The sequence below is a fragment of the Lathamus discolor genome, chromosome 17 (assembly GCF_037157495.1).
Source record: "Lathamus discolor isolate bLatDis1 chromosome 17, bLatDis1.hap1, whole genome shotgun sequence".
NCBI lineage: Eukaryota > Metazoa > Chordata > Aves > Psittaciformes > Psittacidae > Lathamus > Lathamus discolor.
The window spans coordinates 6486002-6504405 of NC_088900.1; the positions used below are offsets into that span (position 1 = coordinate 6486002).

Here is an 18404-nt window from a genome sequence, read left to right on the forward strand (position 1 = left end):
CAGCTAAAGGAAGCTTTGGATTTCTGTGTGGCCTGCTGCCCAGGGCTGGAGCTGCCAGGTTGTAGCCAGGAGATTTATATCTCCCTTCAAGTAGTGCAAAATAGAAGGAGGACAAAAAGCAGCTTTGGCTTCATAGGCACATATGGAGCTACAGATACGGTGGTGTTGCGATACACTGGGTAATGGGCGAGGCTAATACTAAACTATTGACCTTGGTTTGAGTCCTGCTGCCCATTTAGGACTTCTCTGAAGCAGGTCAGGCTCGGGGGAGAGAGAAGGAATGGCAAAGCAGGGCTGACAGTGTCTATGGCAGAGCAGTGAAAGGGAAATGGCACTCGGGCAGTCCTGTTCATTGCGTTACTTTCTCTTCTGTACCATCTGTAGGTGTTAGATGAGAGTTGAACGCTTGGCTTGCAGTAAAATGGTTAATAGCTTCCTAGGTTTCTCTCATCCTTGCTTTGTGAGGAGGGAACGGGGAAGGAAGTGAAGGACTTTGACACTTCCTCTGGACACTTAATAGTGTGAACCATGTCCTCCCTGGCACGAGGGTGGTAACCTGCTCTTTGCTGCTCTGTGGGCAGAAGATGAGCAAGAGACTGCTGCTGACACAGCACTTTGTGGCATGTGCTGTGTGCAAACAGAGGCACTAATGATTTGAGGCCACCTTGTGTTCACGGGGTAAACTCTAACCCGTGTGCAGGGCGCCAGCAAATAGGAGTTCCAAACTAGCCCAGGTGAGGCTGGATTTCCTGCACGAGCGCCCACACTGACAGGCTCTGAACGTGGAAGCTTTGGGGTTTTATCTGAGGGAGCTGGGAACTGTTTTCCTTCCAAATCTCCGCTCCCGGAAGGGACTCCAGAGGACAGCTCCCACCCTGCTGGTGGCACTGTTTGACTTGGCAAGAAGATGTTGTAGTGAGTTGAAAAGTAGCCTGGAAAAGCTGATTGATGGGGAGGGTTTTCCAAGTACCACATTTTGTCCCTCAACCTCATCAACTCCAGCTTGACAGCACAGCCTCTGATGGGGTGTGTAACTCCAGTTTCGGGCTCCCACCAGGGCAGGCTTTCTGCAGCTGCTACAGACCCCTGTTTGCAGCTTCACATCCCTTACTCAGTGGTAGTAAGTGGCACCTTCAAGCCAGGGCAGCAGCCTTGGAGCGGGTCAGTGCTGCTGTTCTCACTCAGCACGGACTGCAAGGGGACTTGTGGAGTTTGGGGTTTTTGATTGCAGCTACACTGGTTTTCCATAAACAGGCGTCAGAAGCGCTGATGCCCTCACGCTCATTTTTCCCGTGGATGCTGTTTCTCCAGCGTACCTTCTCGGAGGCTGAGTCAGTCGCTTCTGGCAGTGGGATCACTGGTGTTCCCAGGCAGAGAGTTCAGCCAGGAGTTGAGATGGTTGCTGAGCACCCAGGCCTTCCCAGCCTATGGCTGCAGGGGATTGTCATCTATGCATTGCTCTGTATTTGTGTGCAAGAGCCTGCAACCTTCCCAGGATGAAGCATCCACGGTGCAGATGCTGGAGCCAGCTCCCTGCAGTTTCCGTCTATGGAAACGTGAGGGACTGGGTGCACTTCTGTAGCACAGAGCTGTTCCTTTAAATATCTCCCTATTCCGTGGTGACTTTCACCTTGCTCCGCAAAAATGCCCTTTTCCCTCGGCATCTGCTTGTGGAATGAGACCTGGCTGCTCCCTGGGGATTTGCAAACCCTCTCCCCCAGACACTTTTGGAGGCTCTTAGCAAGCCTGCTGTTCTCAGCAGGAGCTGGGCTGGGGGCTCTGCTGGGCTCTGCAGGGGCTGCCTGAAGGAGGAGGAGAGGAAAGTCACCTGGATGTAGGTCATGGAACATCCTGTGAGGAATGCAGTGATTGGGAGCACAGGCTCAGCAGCTACTGTGCTGTCCGTGGGGTGCCGGTGGGGTTTCCATGCCTCCTGTGGGATTTAGGAGAACAAACCTTTCTTGATGGCCAAAGAATGTGTGCCAGAATGCTTACCTTGTGCAGCATGGAGGAAAGGCACAGAGGAGAAATAAGCAGCTAAAACTGAAGGTGAATCTTCAGGATGAATGTGTTGTTATTTCAAGATACGGGAAGAAAACCTTTGTGCTTTTGCATCTCGGGTGTTCTTTGCCATTTGTATAATTAAAATGCACATTCTCAGCCCAGATCTCCTTGCACAGTGCTGGGATCTTGTGTATCACTGACAGGTTGGCACTCAGCTCCGTGTTACCCCAGCTCCCTGCAGTTCTGACCACTGAGGGAGTCAAAATTAAGCTCTTTATAAGAGCTTTTTACTTCCTGCAGCTGCGCTCTGTGTTTTTGCCACAGTGCTTTGGTTTAATCACTCGGAATTTGCCAAGTGAGTGTTTGTGGCCCCCGTTTTCCAGCATTCCTCATGGAATCCAGCAGCGAGGGGCTGCTGCTGGTGCAAATGCCATGGCAAACGTCTGTGTGTGTTAATGTCACTGCCCTCCTGCTGGCACACACACAGGCACTTTGCACGTAACCTTTGGGCACTTGCTTCTAAGGGCATGGAGACCCCTCTCTGACTGTCCACTAGCTTTTATTGTTAAGTCGAGGTGAAAAAGCAAGGATTTAGTGAAGATTCTTTCTTTTCCTGAGGAAAATCTTCCTGTAAGCAAAGCTTCCATCTCCTGCCGTGCTTTCTGGAAGATCAAAGCTCCTGCTTTGTTTTCCCTTTGTCACGTTCTGTCCTTGCTGGTGCTTGCCCTGGCCCTGATGAAGTTGTGAAGCTCAAGGCTGGGTATTGAGTTGCTAAGCAGAAGCAGGATGGTTTCAGTGTGTGTTGTGCAGCAGGTTGTTGAGATGGTTCGTACAGTCTGAAGTGCCACTGTTAACACTTGATCATCTTTTGGCTCGGTACAAGGGCAGTTGCACTGTCCAGGTGATTTGGGTGTTGCTCTTCTTGCCTCTTCTACTCTCCTGTTTCTCTGCTGTATCAGGTCTCTCTTAGAGGATTGAAGGTGACTTAGGCTCAGCAAGTGACTGAAATACCCTTTCTTTAGGGCAGTTGGAGTGGGTCATGGTCCTTGAATCGGTTCTCTTTGTCCTTTCAGATTTTGGGTTCAGCAACATCTTCACCCCTGGCCAGCTGCTGAAAACCTGGTGTGGGAGCCCCCCCTATGCTGCTCCAGAGCTCTTTGAAGGCAAGGAGTACGATGGGCCGAAGGTTGACATCTGGGTATGTGATGCACCTCTTTGTTACCTTGATCTGGGTTTTGTTCTGTTTCTTTGCCTTTCCTTCCTATTTTGTACACGTCTCAGAGAGAAGCCCCTGATATGGCAAAAAAATGGGTTTTGCAGAAATGCTTTATAAAACTGGCTCTATATTCCTGTTCTGGCTGCTGTGTCACACGTTCACCTTACTGGGAGACATGGTGCCAAAAATATTCATTACCCAGAAATGCCTTTTAATGGAGTTTCCCAAAAATATGGTTCACTTCAGTTCTGTGAATAGCAGAGCACTTCCTGCGGGGGGGCTTCATCTGGTAGAGCTGGAAGAGGAGGCCACTGCTTCTGATGTGTGAGGGTTCAGGAGAGAGCATGTTAGTGCAGGGGCTCAGGATGGTCTCCATGGCCCCAGCGCTGCTCTGCCTGCAGCCTGGCCTTTCCCACTGAGGTGCCAACAGGGTCTGTGCCAATGGGAGTTTCTTTACTATCATTCATTGTCCCTGCACACCATTCCCCATGAGTAACCACTGTGTTCTGGTCTCTTCCTGCTGCTGCTGCTGCCACATCCTGGGTGCAGAGCCTCGGCGTGGTGCTGTACGTGCTGGTGTGCGGTGCTCTGCCCTTCGACGGCAGCACGCTGCAGAACCTGCGGGCCAGGGTGCTCAGCGGCAAGTTCCGCATTCCCTTCTTCATGTCCACAGGTAAGGGCTGCCCGTGCTGGTCCCCTCTGCTCACACGTTCCTTGAGCGCTGAAATGACAGCGTAGCACTTGGTTTATGTGCCAGGCAAGTGGGCTGCCAGGAAGGGTATCCATTGGATGGTGGTTTGGAACATCAATGTTCCAAATGGGGTCTGAAGCTAGAATTTAGAAACCAACATACTCGTACTTAAAATCTCAGCTTTCATGCATGTAAGTGAGCAAAGTACAGCGGAATCTTAGCAAAGACACGCTCCTTCTGAGGTCTGGGAAATGGGAAAGCTAAAAATGGAATAATGACTGAGGAATGTAGAGGCTTTCACTACACAAGAAGCTTTTTACAGCATTATGGCACATGAGTTTCCAGCAAGAGCCCCATCAGAGACAAATGTCTGCGTCCTGTTCCTGCAGAAATGCTTCCGAATGCTTTAGTGACAAATCTTGGGTTTGAAAAGTGTGATTAATTCTCAGAGAAAACCAACTCCACTTAAGAACGAGTCATATGTTGCTGCTTGGCTGCCTGCTGTCAGATTAAGGAATGATTTCACATGGGCTGCACGGAGCTTCCCAGCTGAAAGCTCCCTTTCCTGCCGCATTACTTGGGGAAGGGGTTCTCTTCCTGCAGAAAGTGCTTCCTGAAACATACAATGCTTTTAAAGCAAGCTTTAGGTCCTAGCCCAAAGCGGGGGGAGCTTTGGTCCCCATGGTGACAGCACACATGAAAGATAAAGGCACATTGGCCCTTGTGTCCCTCCCTGTGGTCACCGGCCTCTCTTCCCTTGCAGAATGTGAGCATCTCATCCGGCACATGCTGGTCCTGGACCCAAGCAAGCGGCTCTCCATGGAGCAGATCTGCAAACACAAGTGGATGAAGCTTGGGGAGGCTGACGCCGAGTTTGACAGGGTGAGGAGTGTGCTCGGTGCCTGCTGGCCTGCCATGGGCTCTGGCCACATAGTGCTGCAGGGTTGGTTTCGCCTGTTGAACTCCCATTCCGAGTGGTGATGTGCTGCCCTTCCACTTTCCATGTCTCCTGGTCTTGCTTCCCACATTGCTCCTCATCTGCATGTATTTCTGTACCTTTCCCTTGGCGCTGAGAGCCTAAGGCACTGGGTTTGGAGCTGGTGTGCCATCAGCCTTCAGAGCCCGTGCCAGCTCGCTGCCGGAGCCTGGTGTGTTGGTTTTCAGAGCGCCGTGACTCATCAGTGTGCCTTTGGGAATGCCAGAGCTGAGCTGTGTCTGTGCTCTTGCAGCTGATAGCAGAGTGTCAGCACCTGAAGACCGAGAGGCAGATGGAGCCGCTGAACGAGGATGTGTTGCTGGCAATGGCAGACATGGGGCTGGACAAGGAGCGCACCATTCAGGTATGGCAGCACAGCGGCAGCCGTGTCCTGCCTGCTCCCACTGCAGATCAATGGCTGGGTTTGCTGCTCATCACCTCTGGCAGCTAAGCTTTGGTTTGTTGCTTGACAGAAGGAACTGAGCACTTTCTTCCTGTCCTCTTGCAGTCATTAAGAGCCGATGCTTACGATCACTACAGCGCAATCTACAGCCTGCTCTGCGACAGGCTGAAGAGGCACAAGAACCTGCGCATTGCACCATCTCCCAGTATACCACGGACCATGACCTTCCCCACCTCTGCCAACATCCAGGTAGCTGCCTCTCATGTGCTGTTCTTTCAGGCCTGGGGAAGGTCAGCCGGTCCCCTCCCTGCTAAACCCAGACTCGCTTCTGGGTGTCCTCATCCTGGCAGGAGCATCAAAGCACCCTTCGTCTGAGCGTGTTGTGTGCAGTCAGGGTGCCGTAATCCTGTGCTTTGTTCGTTGGATCTGAGTTTAGAGAACCCTTCAGACTCTTAGGGACAGAAGAGAAGGCAAGGGGAGGGTTGCTGGTTAGGAGCTAGAGGCTGCAGACCAGGACTGCTGTGCCATGCTGCTTCCTCAGTTTGTGCTGCTGGCAGCCCCTGGAGAATTAAGGATAAACAGATCTTCCCTGGCTCCAGGCTGACCTCCCTGTTCCCAAGTGCTTAGATCTGTGCACTGGTGCCAATCCAGCAGTGCCTGTAAAGGGGGTGTATGAGATGCTTCATGTCTTCTGACTTTGATCTCTGCTCAGCAGACAGAACAGACAGGCAATACCATGAGCATCAACGTGCCCCAAGTCCAGCTCATCAACCCAGAAAACCAAATTGTAGAGGTGAGGTACACCCCTTGATGACCCCTGCAAGTTCTTGTCCATTGGCTTGATCCTCACGTTGTATTTCATCCTTCCAATGTTTCGTCTGCCCAGACTGATGGAACGATGAACTTGGACAGTGATGAAGGGGAAGAGCCATCACCTGAAGCTCTGGTCCGCTACCTCTCCATGAGAAGGCACACAGTTGGAGTAGCTGACCCACGGTTAGTATCAGCCCCTGCCTCCCTGATGGAGGGTCAAGGGAACCCTTCCAAGGGCTGTAAGAGGCCTTTTTATGAAGGGAAGCAGAGCATGCTGGGCCCGTGGCTGGTCCTCACCACATCACTGCTAATTCCCCTCTATAACTGTGGCTGCACAGGACGGAGGTCATGGAGGATCTGCAGAAGCTCCTGCCTGGCTTCCCCCGTGTCACTCCTCAGGCTCCGTTCCTGCAGGTGACCCCCAATGTGAACTTCATGCACAATGTGCTGCCTCGGCAGAACCTGCAGCCCACGGGGCAGCTGGAGTACAAGGTACTGACCCCTGCAAGTGCCTCGATAGTATGGGGCGGGGGGGGGGGGCATCTGCTCAAACTTGCTCTATTTGTCAGTTCCTTGGGTTACGTAAGCTTCAAAATGTACCTTCTTGCTGTGTCTTAGGTGTGATTCTAGTCGAGTCCTTAAAAAGCTGAAGAATGAAAGAACGCTACAGCATGGAAGGATTTACTGGGCTGGGGAGAAATAGGACAGTGCCTGGCTTTGGGGCTGCAGGTTGCAGCCTGCCCGGCAGCTACAGAGGAGGGCAGGGAAAGGGGGAGTTAAGCTTTTCCACTGATGTGGTCTCTCTCCGCCCCATGTCAGTGCTGAGATGTTGATGCGCCTTCATCTCTCCTGAAGCCCAGAAGGCTTGTCTCCCCTCCTGCTGGTGCCTGGCCTTGTGGCTGGGGCTCAGGTGCTGGAAGGATGCGGTACAGGGTTGATGACTGTGCTGTCTGTGCCTGCAGGAGCAGTCCCTGCTGCAGCCCCCCACCCTGCAGCTGCTCAACGGCATGGGCCCTCTGGGGCGCAGGGCGTCAGACGGCGGAGCCAACATCCAGCTGCACGCACAGCAACTGCTCAAACGTCCTCGAGGTCCCTCTCCCCTCGTCACTATGACACCAGTAAGTAGCAAAAGGAAGGGAGAGAATCGGTCGTGTGCTTATAAATACCTTCTCCTGCAGGCAGAGGTGACTGGAGCAGTGGGCTCGGTCTGCAGCACTCTGGAAGCACTGGAAGCAGGGAATGTGCCTGCTCCAGAGTAGTGGGGTGCTCTGACCCCATGTGGGAGCATTGCTGTGCTCTCCTGTAGCTAGCAGCTGAGGTGCATCCATCTCTGAAGCTGACAAATGTGAACCTTTTAAATTTGATGGCTTTTCTTCTCCTTTGCTGCTCTACTGGAGGAAGCTAAAACATCCAGCTTGGGCATTAATGCGCATTCTTTGGCCCTTGATGCATCAGTGAGTTTTCCTGGTGGCACCAACAGAGCAGCAGCCTCCTACAGGCAGTTCTCACTGGGGGAGGAGTGCAGGAAGGGGTTCTTGGTGCTGGGTGCCGCAGCAGAGCTGACAGACCCGTGTCAGAGCTTGTTTGGGAGGGTGTCTGGGGGGCGGATGGGCCCGTGTGGCCGCTCTCGGCAGCCCATGGCCTCTCTCCTGTCTGCAGGCTGTCCCGGCTGTCACCCCCGTGGATGAGGAGAGCTCCGATGGGGAGCCGGACCAGGAAGCTGTGCAGAGGTAACTCCTCTCTGTTAACATTTGCACTTGCTGCCTCCAAGAGGCTCACCCTGTGGTGTTCCACAGAGTTAAAACACAGCAACCTCCTCACAGGCAACAGTGTTGATTCCAGCGAAGGCTCAGCGTTCCTCTTGTTCTGTGGGTGTTGATTGCTGTAGGCAGTTCCTCCTTTGACACTGCTAGGTGCTTACAGAGCTGGCTTTCCCCTGGAATGGGGAGCTAATTGAGCACTAGGTTCTGCAGAAACTCTGAAACTGCTGAATTCCTTTGCTTAGTGTGCACCAGCATGCAATCCACACTAACCTGCAAATGAGTGCTCAGTGATTCACCCTTCCCTGCTGAGTGATGGAGGTAGGAAGAGCTCTTCTGTGGCCTTGGGTGGCAATGCAGCTTTTGTATCAAGACATGCAGTAAACATCCAACTCTGATGCCTTAAACAAAGTGAGCTTGCTGGAAATACAGGTACCTGCTAATTTGAGCAGTAAGCTTTAAAATAGTCTGCACCAATAAGGAAGGGATCATTAGATACCAGGCTGGAAACTTCTGTTGTCTTTGCTCCAGATACGTGCTAGGAGGCGGGTAGAACATGCTTGTAGTTCCTCAATCCATGAGAACACTAACCTTGTCCTTGCTAACACTTTCTTAGCGGCTTTGCGTAGTCTCTCTCTGCTAACCGGCTGGTGCACTACGTGTGGTGAGTGTGGTTTCGGAGTGCTCCTGCTGCTTACCTCAAACCCAACACGTTTCTGGACTCCCCCAGGTTGTACAGGCCATCGCCTCGAGCAAGGTAGCGTTCCTCAGGGGCTGCACTCGGGAGCAGGATTCAGCTTGGGGCTTGGGGCAGGCAGAGAAGCACTGGGGTGGGTGGACGCTGTGCTCCAGAGCCTTTGCCAGCTCTTCCCTTCCAGTGCTCCAGAGCAAAGGGGGATTTGAACAGTGGGTGTGTGCAGTGACAGACTGTGCAGAGTGTGTGCCGAGACTCCTCTTCTGCTTCAGCTTACAAGAAAGTCTGAGCTGGTGCCATGAACAAATTCACTTCCAGCCCTACTTTAGAGATGACCCAGAGCACATCTCATGTCTTCTGCATAGCTTTAGACCCTGGTTCTTCACGAGCTGCTGTTCATCCTCTGAGCCATGATACTGGGAGGGTCCATGCTCGTGACCTGCCCCAGCTGCAAGGCAGCACGAGGAGAGAATTGAGGCCAGGTCACAGCACTGAGCAGATGAGGAGCGTGCGGCTCCCGGCACTGAGGCTGCAGCCAGGCCCTGTCAGCTGCTGAGCCCTGTGTGCTGTGCTCTGCACACACACGTGCTGCCTAGCTGCCTGTTGAAGGGTGCCATTCAGAGCCTGTGATGTCCACTGACATCACCTCCGATGGTGGACAGTGTTTCTAACACTGCAAGCCACATAAATCTGATTCTGGGCAGGTTTTCACCTCTCCTATGTTAAGCCCTATAGTTTCAGTTGAGTGTTAAGTTCAAACATTAGCTCAGCTGGAAACACTTTGAGCCTCCCCCCGCAGCATTTTGTAGGATGCAGGCTGGTGAAATGCTGAGCTCCCACTGAAGGCAAGTCTCCTTGGACCCATCCGTAGGTCACTTGGCTGCTCTCGACAGTGCTGCCCTCAGCCCTTTCATACCACGTGTTCCTCTTCCACCAGATGGCCCAGAAAAAGCCCGGTCCAGGTTGTGTGTTAACTTGCTCTCCACCCCCTGATGTTGCAACCCATCAGTAGTCACCAGAGGAGAAGGGTAAATAGTGTTAGCATGAGGGGCAGATGCAAATATTTAGCTTCTCAGAACCCTATGCTGTGTCCAGCCCCCAGTGAGCAGGTTTTGCCCTTCTCAGCCTGACCTTGAGAACAGAACATATCTTCTCTGTGTTCCAAGGAACAGTCACATCTCCTTGGAGCTTTGGGGAACTTTCTTCCACCCAAACCGCTGTTAGAACTCATGATTGGATTGTTCCCTCGAGGTCTGAAATGAAATGATCTTAGCAAACCACAACTGTAAAGCTCTTTGGGAAACGTTCCCCGCCTGCATCAAATGATTCTTAAACAGCTAATGGCACAGCCTTTGGCAAGTTACCACAAGGCCAAGCACTCTTCATTCTGTTAAGTTGCTCTCTTCTGCTTAAGTGGCTTCCGCAGCTAGCAAGGGGAAGGCTGGGCTTTGAGGGGACAACAGCTTTCCTGCTCGCTGCTTTTCTGTGCTTCACAGGGTGAAGTTGTAGGGAGCCTTAGCAGGAGAAAAGAGGGAAGGTGAGAATCCCATTAGTATCCCTGGTGTCGCTGGCCAAATGATCTTTGTCCCTGTTACCAGATGGTGCACCAGAACAGGAGTGAAGTTCCCAAGTGGCCATTCACCCACTTGGGTTCATCCTCTGGCCTTGAATGGGTGAAGTGCTTGTCCCCTGCTCTTGTTACCGCTTCTGGCCCCGTGCCCCAACTGCTCTGGGCATCCCTGCAGCCAGAACTGCAGCTCAGGGCTGTGTGGCTCTGTGGCCCTTGGTGCCGTCCTCGCTGAAGCAGAGGCTCCTGGTGCTGCCCTGGGTGCTCCCCAGGCCTTGGAGGGAGCCCTGCAGCCTCTTAGGTGCAGTGCAGAGGGTGCTTTAGCTCAAGCTGCTGCCCCGGGCTCTGGTGCAGGAGGAAAGCCCAGCTCCAGTGCTGGGGCTGTGCCCCAGGGGAAGGGACCCTCTCCCTGCTCGGGTTCTGCTGGCTTTACCGGGTGATTCCCAGCTCCCTGGAGAGCGGAGCAGGGACTAGATGGCGCCCTCGGACCGGCTCAGCACCGGCCTTCCTCCCCCAGCGCCCTTCCTCATCGCCTTGGGCAGCCAGAGGCTCTGCCCGCCCATCAGCCCTGGTGCGGTGGCCCTCGGGCTGGGGACCGCTGTGACAGGGGGTCACTGCTCACAGTGAGACCCAGGCTAGGTCTGAAGTGCAGAAGCTTCCTGCAAGGGCGAGTGGAGCAGCAGCTTTGCTCTCTGCCCCTGCTCTGGGTTATCTGTGGTTTGTCTCAGCCTTCCCCAAGGCTCCGTGGGGCCTTGGGAGAAACCTGCTGTAGGGGAGCGAACCCATTGAAGGGCAGGTCATCACCTGGGTATTCCCAAAGGGAAATACCAGCACTCCCCTTGGGATGTTAGGTAGTCCTGCCAGGAGCAGGAAGTTGGACTTTATGATCCTTAGGGGTGCCTTCCAACTTGAGGTGTCCTATGACTGTATGATTCCATGAAACGTGGCTTTCCTGCTGGGAAGAGCTGACGGCTGCTCTCCTCTTCTGAGGCAGGCAGCTGGAACTGCCCTTACCCCTGAGCACTGAGGACCCCATGGTGTGATGGGCACGGGCAGTGTGGCCGTGGCGTGCTTCTCCCCGGTCGGTTCCGAGCACTGCAGCAGCCTTCTTCCTTCCCGTTTCCTCTGGGCTATCTAACGCTCCCTCTTTTAGGCGTTCTCCCATCAGTCTCTTATCAAATGTGCTCCTGCTTGTTGCAGATACTTGGCAAATAGGTCAAAAAGGCACACTCTGGCAATGACCAACCCTACAGCTGAAATCCCTCCAGACTTGCAGAGGCAGCTAGGACAGCAGTCCTTCCGACCCCGGGCCTGGGCTCCGCACCTGGTCCCCGACCAGCACCGGTGAGTAACGGCACCGGCCCTTCCTTCGGGCAGCTTTGCACCAGGAACCTGCTCACAGGGCGTCTGGAATGGAGCACTGAGGACGTCCCGCTGGCAGGGAGGGAGGAGGAGGAGGAACAGGGACAAAGAGCAGAGCCACAGAGCAGAGGGTGCCTGCCTGTGCTGGGGAGCACTGTGCTGAGCACACCAAGTGTGCACACCAAGCCATGAAGGGCAGGGATCAGCTGGCTCTTCCCCCGCCCAGTCCTCATTTTGTGGCTGGGGGGTGACTTGCCATGAAATAAGGGTTGGGAATGAGCTGCTCATTCCAGAGGAAAGCTTTTCTCTGCTGTTAATGGTAGGTGTCAACTCGCAGTAGATAGCACATTTTCTACAGAACGTTTTTGGAGGCAGATACAGGCAAAAAACTGCACCAAGAGTCATCTACACCAGAGCTGAAAAACCTCACTGTTCTGCACCAGAGTTGTGTGTTTTGACTGCAAAGTCTCTTTGCAAAGCTCCTCAAGAGTCATTTTATTTCTGATCTGAAGCCCTGTTGAGAATGATGTGGAGAAGGGAAGGAAGCTGGGGTGGGGAAGGAAAATCACAGTGCCTGGGAAAGAGGGAACCTCTGCAGAGTGATCTGAGCACACTCAAATGCGAGCGGAGGGGTGTTAACCTGGCACAGAGTCCTTGCCACAGCAGCAGACCGGAGATGCCAATGCCACAGAGGGAGCCTGCACCCCGGCGCTGTGCCCTGTGCTGGGAGCTGTTGAGACAGCAGGCTCCTGCCAGGCTGGATTGGTGCTCGCGGTCAGTCTGCAGCCAGCTCACCCTGGCAGGCTTGACAAAGCGCTTTTTATTGTAGCCAGATACCTGCTGAGCTGAGCACTGATGTAATCAGCAGAGACAGGTGAACTCTGAGCAGACTGAGCCAGTGCTAGTGCCACGCTGGAACTCCGGAACACCAAGATAAGCACCTCCGTACCCTGAAGTTACTCCCTCACAGAGGTGCTTGGGGGATGGGAAGAGCAGGAGGGGAGAGATTTCTAGGGTCACAGCTTGATAGGAAGAGGAGTGCAGCTTGCAAAACCACCAGAATGTGCTGTGTCCTGCTTTCAGGATTGCTTCAAACGCCAAAGGTAAGCTGGGTCCCTCGCCCACTGCGGGGCTCGATCTCTGACAGGGCTGTTAAAACACGCTTACCCTGTAAATATATCGGTGTCGCCTCTTGGCTTTGGCATCCCGAGGCCGTTGCGTCACGCACAGGGTGGTATCTTCTCATTCCACCCTCGGTGTTGTAACATGCTGTGAGCCTGCCCCATGTTTTACCTATGAAATCACAGGAACTTCATCTGACCACAGCCTAAACAGGTCGCCCCATGTTGTGTCCCAGCCACGTATGGCACAGAAACCATTAGCACTCTTTGTCATTACATCATTAGACCTAGTTATTGAGTGGCAGGAGGGTTTTATTTCAGCACTTCACGTATTTTAAGCCATCCTCTTACACAGCACCAAGTTTTGGTCACAATAACTTAGTATCTGAAGGCAGAATTGAAGTAGAACCACAGTACAAGGCAGTACAACTGTCCTGCCCTGCCATGTGGGTTTGGGAACCTCAGCATAATTTTATCTGTAGCTTCTGCTTCCCGTCAGTACAAGAGGAGATCAAATAGCCCAGGATAATGGATGGGATGGCATCAGAAGGCAGGGGCACAGCTCTGTCCTTGGGAGGAGGCTGTGTGTAATCTGTACAGACTGCAGTATGTCCTGCTAAGGCAGAGCAAGTGACAAGGACTGAACCCATTGTGCTGGACGTGGTCCAGCATCGGTCACCTTCCGATAAGGGGGAGCTTCTCTGGGCGAAGTTGTTTCACTTTGTAGAACAGGCTTTGGTCAAGAGCCGTATTCAGCATAGCCACAGCAGTGCCTTGCCTGCAGCAGCGTGGGTCAGGACCACACCGGTTGCTGCTAGAGGGGCTCCATGCCAGGATGTCAGAGGTGCTGTAAAGCCCACACCTCCGAGGCCACCTCACAGACAAAGCCATTAAGTAATGTTTGCTGGTGTTTATAGAGATTGCATTTGCACAGGAACCATTAGGGCAGGCAGAGAAACCTGGTTCTGTTTGTTGTAAGGCACACTGTGACCCCTGTATGGAGGGTCAGCTTTGCTAGTGATGGTAGAGCTTGTGCCTAATGGCAGGCAGGAGCTTAGTGCTCGACTTTGGGGATGGGGAACCCCAACTTTGGGGTAAAACAGCTCCTGGAGAAAAATCTGGCTCCCTCTGATGGTGAAGAAGAAACTTCCTTGCGAAGGGAATGTGCCTGTAATGCCCAGATGCTTGGTGGTGCTGCGAGCGAAGTGCCAGCTCCATTCATGTGTTACATGTCCCCTCCTGTGCTGTGTTAGGGTCTTGCCCTCTGTTTTAATTCAGTGCATCTCTGAGCATGGATGCCAGCCCCTCTTCCTCCTCGGAGGCTGTGGAACACATCAGGCTCCTTCCTCCATGTGCCGCTGTGTTTTCCACAGGCATCAGATGTAGTCAGGGCCGTGGAGAAGTGGAAGACTCAGGAAGTGCTACTGAGGAGGTGAATTTTAAGTGCTTAGGATGCTGAATGGTTTCCATAACCCTTTTCCAGCTGAGGGATAGATCCATCTGAATGGATGGACTATGAGTTGCAGCCCACCTGGAATCTGGTTTGTGGCCAAGTCATCCCCAACCTTATCTGCCCAGGCACTGAAGATACTGATAATCCTGTTTCCTGTTCACAATGGTGATGGCAGTTTGTTACTGATCTAAACCATGGTTTATTCTGGGTGAGTGGGCAGGTAGAGCTTGGCGTGGCTGGTGTAAATGTCTCTGTACCGCTGTGTTTCTCGGTTTCTGGCATCTCTAACCCACTTCCCCATGTGTTCAGTTCTATTTACAAGGACTCCAATACTCTGCACCTCCCCACCGAGCGCTTCTCCCCGGTTCGGCGCTTCTCCGATGGTGCTGCCAGCATCCAGGCTTTCAAAGCCCACCTGGAGAAGATGGGCAATAACAGTAGCATCAAGCAGCTTCAGCAGGTAAGAGAAGGGGCTTGGGGGTCCTCAACAGAGCCTCTGCAAGGGCTTTTATTGTCTGAGCCTCGCTGCTTCGGGAAGTAAAAGGTGAAACCTTCACCACTAATGGCTGAGGACACTCAGTGGTGGCTTTGCAGCCCCTCTGTACATCTACAGCAGCTCTGCTGAGTGTCCTCTAAATGCTTGTGCTGTTCTCCTGCAGGCCAGGAGCCTTCGGGGCTGACACCCCCCTTCCCGGGGAGCACAGCACCCTTTCTTTTCTGTTAAGGCTTAAACTGGCTGTGTTATCCCTCACCTGATTCCATCCAGCTCAATGGACTGGGCTCTCTTTACTGGCTTTCTCACATGGATAGGCTGCAGAGAGCACCTCTGTGGTGTGCTGTGCACTTACAGCCTTCACTGGGTTCATTGCAGGAGTGTGAGCAACTTCAGAAGATGTATGGTGGGCACATGGACGAGAGGACGCTGGAGAAGACGCAGCAGCAGCACATGTTGTACCAGCAGGAGCAGCACCATCAGATTCTTCATCAGCAGATTCAGGTACTGGAGCCTGAGCTCTGTGTCCCTGCATTGCTGCAGGCACAGCAGGTCCTGGTGGGACAGAGGAGGGTGGGTTGCTTGGCTGGCTGCCATGAGGAGCGAGCCTGAAGGACTTGAGCAGTGGTGCCTGCACACTGCTGCGACTGAGGGACTCAGTGTTTGAACCTGGCTCTGTCCCACTCACCAGTCAGTGTTGTCTGAATGGACTACTTGAGACACTATGGCTTGCAAACACTTTCTGTTTTCTTCTGGTGCCTGGTCCAGGACTGCATCCGGCCACCGCAGCCATCTCCACCCTTGCAAGCTCCATGTGAAAACCAGCCGGCCCTGCTCACTCACCAGCTTCAGAGGTAAAGAAACTGCTTTAGGGAAGCTCTGGGGAGACGGTTTTACTCTTAGTGTGAGCAAACCCACTTAGAGTCAGGGCTGAGCTGGAAGTGTATGCAGTTAGGATGGCATAGCCGGTTCCGTGGTGAGCGTGCCTGGTCCTTGTAGCTGGATTCTGTCTGAAGGGCTTTTAGAAGCAGAGGGACAGGAGTCAAAGGCACAAGGTTGCTTTAAGCAGATGATTGACAGTTCTGCCTCTTGGCTGGCTGGAAAACGCCTTCCCTTTGGTAGCCTATTTCTCTGGTGGTTCCTGCCCAGAGCTGCTCTGGACGTCTCACACCAGTTCAGGCTTTCGTTAGGTAACTGTCCTTGGCTTCAGCGCCCTGGCTGGGGATGAGGCAGCCTGGCTTACGGGAAAGCAGAGGGGTAGGCTCCTCACCAGCGGCACTGAGGCAGGAGGCGAGCCTGCAGTGCTCTTGACCCGTGTTTCTGGTGTAGCCCCCACGTTATGCTCACTACGGGCATGGCAGAGACAAGTTGGGTGGCTCCTAGAGGAGAAGGCAAGCTGGAAGGAGCTTGGGATCCCAGCACGGCTGCGTGGTGTTTATTTAAAACACAAGAAACGCAGCATTTGGCGTCAGCTCTCGCAGTTGGAAAGGCATCCTACTGAGGAGCAGGCGTGATGGTGAGGTGCTTGTTTCCCTGCATAGGTTACGGATTCAGCCATCCAGCCCGCCCCCGAACCACCCTAATAACCACCTCTTCAGGCAACCCAACAGCAGCCCACCTCCTGTGAGCAGCAGCGTGCTCCAGCCCCACGGTAAGCACCGGCGCTGCACGGTGCCATCTGCTCCTTGGGGCGGGCTCTTGGCACAACCATATGGGCCGATCACAGCTCTGGGGACACAGGTGCAGGGGGAGCCGGGGGCTTCAGCCCCCCCATGGCCCGATCCTTGCGCAGTTTGTGCTGATGGAAAAGCCGCTCCATCTGGCAGCAAGCGCTGGTGTTAACGAGAGCTCGCGAGGAGCTGCCAGCTGGAATGTGCTCTTGGGTTTCTTGTCACAAGATCCTTACTTATCGCTCCCGGGGGTGGGGAGGCAGGGCTGATATTCTGGGCTTTATGCAAATGGCCTCAGCTTTGTTTCTCTTTCTGTGGAAGGGGCTGTAGCTGTGACCTTTGCGCGCTGGTGCTGCGTGACGGCGCGGTCGGGAGTCACGCTCCTTGTCACCCACTTACCGGGACTCCCAGCATGGCCCGGAAGAGCAGCAGCTCCTCAACAGGGCAGGACTCACTCCTGAGCGTTGCCCCTCGCTGGCTGCGGGTGCTGAGGGTCTTTGTTCCCCATAGGTGCCGCCTCCCAGTCGCAGTTCCAAGGGATGCCGTCCCACAACACAATCTTCCCGCAGTCCGGTAACTGTTCCCCTCCCCCAAACATGGGGCTGACGTGCCTGGGCCTGCAGCAGCAGTCGCAGCCTCAGCAGGTCACCATCCAAGTGCAGGAGCCCGGCGACATGGTCAGCAACAGCCTGGTGGCCGGGCAGTCCATGTCCTCCCATGCGCGGGGCATGCCCATGAGCCCCAGTGCCAACCAGATACAGATGCAGCACCGCGCTAACCTGATGGCCTCCCTCTCCTACGGCCACAGGCAGTTATCCAAGCAGCTCAGCGCCGACAGCGCCGAGTCGCACAGGTAAGGATGCTGCTGCTTCCCCAGGCAGGGAGGAGGGAGATGGATGGGTATCTTGGCCTGGGATGTGGCTTCCTCACCAGCCCAGCACTGGTTTTGCGGAGCTGAGTTGTCTCCCTGCCCCTGGCCAGTGGTTCCTGTGAGGGTCTGCCTCAGGGAGCAGCTCTGCCTGCCTCCTGATGCTCACTGATGAGACAGTGACTGTTGCTCTGTTCTCTGCAGCCTGAACGTGAGCAGGTATCCCCCCTCCAACTACGACCAGGTGCACTTACACCCCCACCTGTACCCCGAGCAGCCCCGCGTGTCCCCTGGCAGCTACAGCCCGGCCGCAGGAGTGGGGTTCCCCCCAGCTCAGCAAGCTCTCAAGGTCCCGCAGCTCGACCAGTACCCCAGCTTCCCGCAGAGCGCACATCAGCAGCAGCAGCAGCACTACACCGCATCCGCACTACAGCAAGCACTGTTGTCCCCGACGCCTCCCGACTACAGCCGACACCAGCAGGTACCGCACATCCTCCAGGGACTGCTTTCCCCCCGGCACTCGCTCACGGGGCACACGGACATGCGGCTGCCCCAGTTAGAATTTGCACAGCTCATCAAGCGGCGGCAGCAGCAGCAGCAGCAGCAAGAATTCCAAGAGTTGTTCAGGCACATGAGTCAAGGGGATGCTGGGAACATGGGCGCCAGCGTGGGACAGAGCCTCTCGGAGCGCCAGTCATTGTCTTTGCCTTATCAGAGTGCTGACACGTACCACCCACAGAGCAGCCCCCAGCATCTCTTAAAAATCAGGGCGCAAGAATGTATCCAGCAGGTACCTGCGTCAGTGCCGCCGCACGGATACGTGCACCAGCCAGCCCTGTTCCATTCGGAGAGCATGGAGGAGGACTGCGCGTGCGAGGGGGCCAGGGACAGCTTTCCTGACAGTAAGACTGCAAACACATTGACCAAAGGCTGCCACGAGAGCCCCCTGCTCGTGAGCTCAGGAGGGCACGGGGACCCAGACCCCTTGCTAGGAACTGCTAATCACGCGCAGGAGCTGGGGACGCACCAGTACAGGCATCAGCCCGCGGCTGCCTTCAGTAGGAGTAAGGTGCCCAGCAGAGGTAAGGCTCCCTGCTCCTGATGGAACACTGCCCTGCTGCCTGCGTGCTGCTGGCCTCCCTGCCGGAGGCTTCCGTGACATGCTCTGCATAGCACGGAGATACCTGGATTCCTTCCGGCTTTGTGGCCTTAACTAAATGCAGGCATAGTCTCTAATAAACAGCGTTAAATAAGAAGGGAACCCAAGCAGCAGCTTCTCTTTGAAGTGTGACCTACTTCTTCAGGCAGGTGAA

At 54.4% G+C, this 18404-nt stretch overlaps 1 protein-coding gene across 5 annotated transcripts in view; it reads left to right on the top strand.

Annotated features, from left to right (window-relative positions):
• SIK3 (SIK family kinase 3) overlaps window positions 1-18404 on the top strand; it is a 56337-nt gene that overhangs the window by 31846 nt on the left and 6087 nt on the right. For 2 of the 5 annotated variants that reach the window (XR_010616463.1, XM_065697201.1), the window contains exons 5-21: window positions 3078-3202; window positions 3770-3893; window positions 4675-4793; window positions 5141-5251; window positions 5396-5539; window positions 6003-6083; window positions 6177-6286; window positions 6442-6595; window positions 7066-7221; window positions 7763-7833; window positions 11325-11468; window positions 14370-14520; window positions 14932-15057; window positions 15322-15407; window positions 16095-16204; window positions 16734-17076; window positions 17296-18173. Coding sequence is in view for 4 of the 5 variants with exons in the window: in XM_065697201.1 (XP_065553273.1) it covers window positions 3078-3202; window positions 3770-3893; window positions 4675-4793; window positions 5141-5251; window positions 5396-5539; window positions 6003-6083; window positions 6177-6286; window positions 6442-6595; window positions 7066-7221; window positions 7763-7833; window positions 11325-11468; window positions 14370-14520; window positions 14932-15057; window positions 15322-15407; window positions 16095-16204; window positions 16734-17076; window positions 17296-18173 (3033 nt within the window). In the remaining variant the exon portion in view is untranslated. The remainder of the gene's footprint in view (window positions 1-3077; window positions 3203-3769; window positions 3894-4674; window positions 4794-5140; window positions 5252-5395; window positions 5540-6002; window positions 6084-6176; window positions 6287-6441; window positions 6596-7065; window positions 7222-7762; window positions 7834-11324; window positions 11469-14369; window positions 14521-14931; window positions 15058-15321; window positions 15408-16094; window positions 16205-16733; window positions 17077-17295; window positions 18174-18404) is intronic. The other 3 variants (XM_065697202.1, XM_065697203.1, XM_065697204.1) reach the window with 3 other exon arrangements.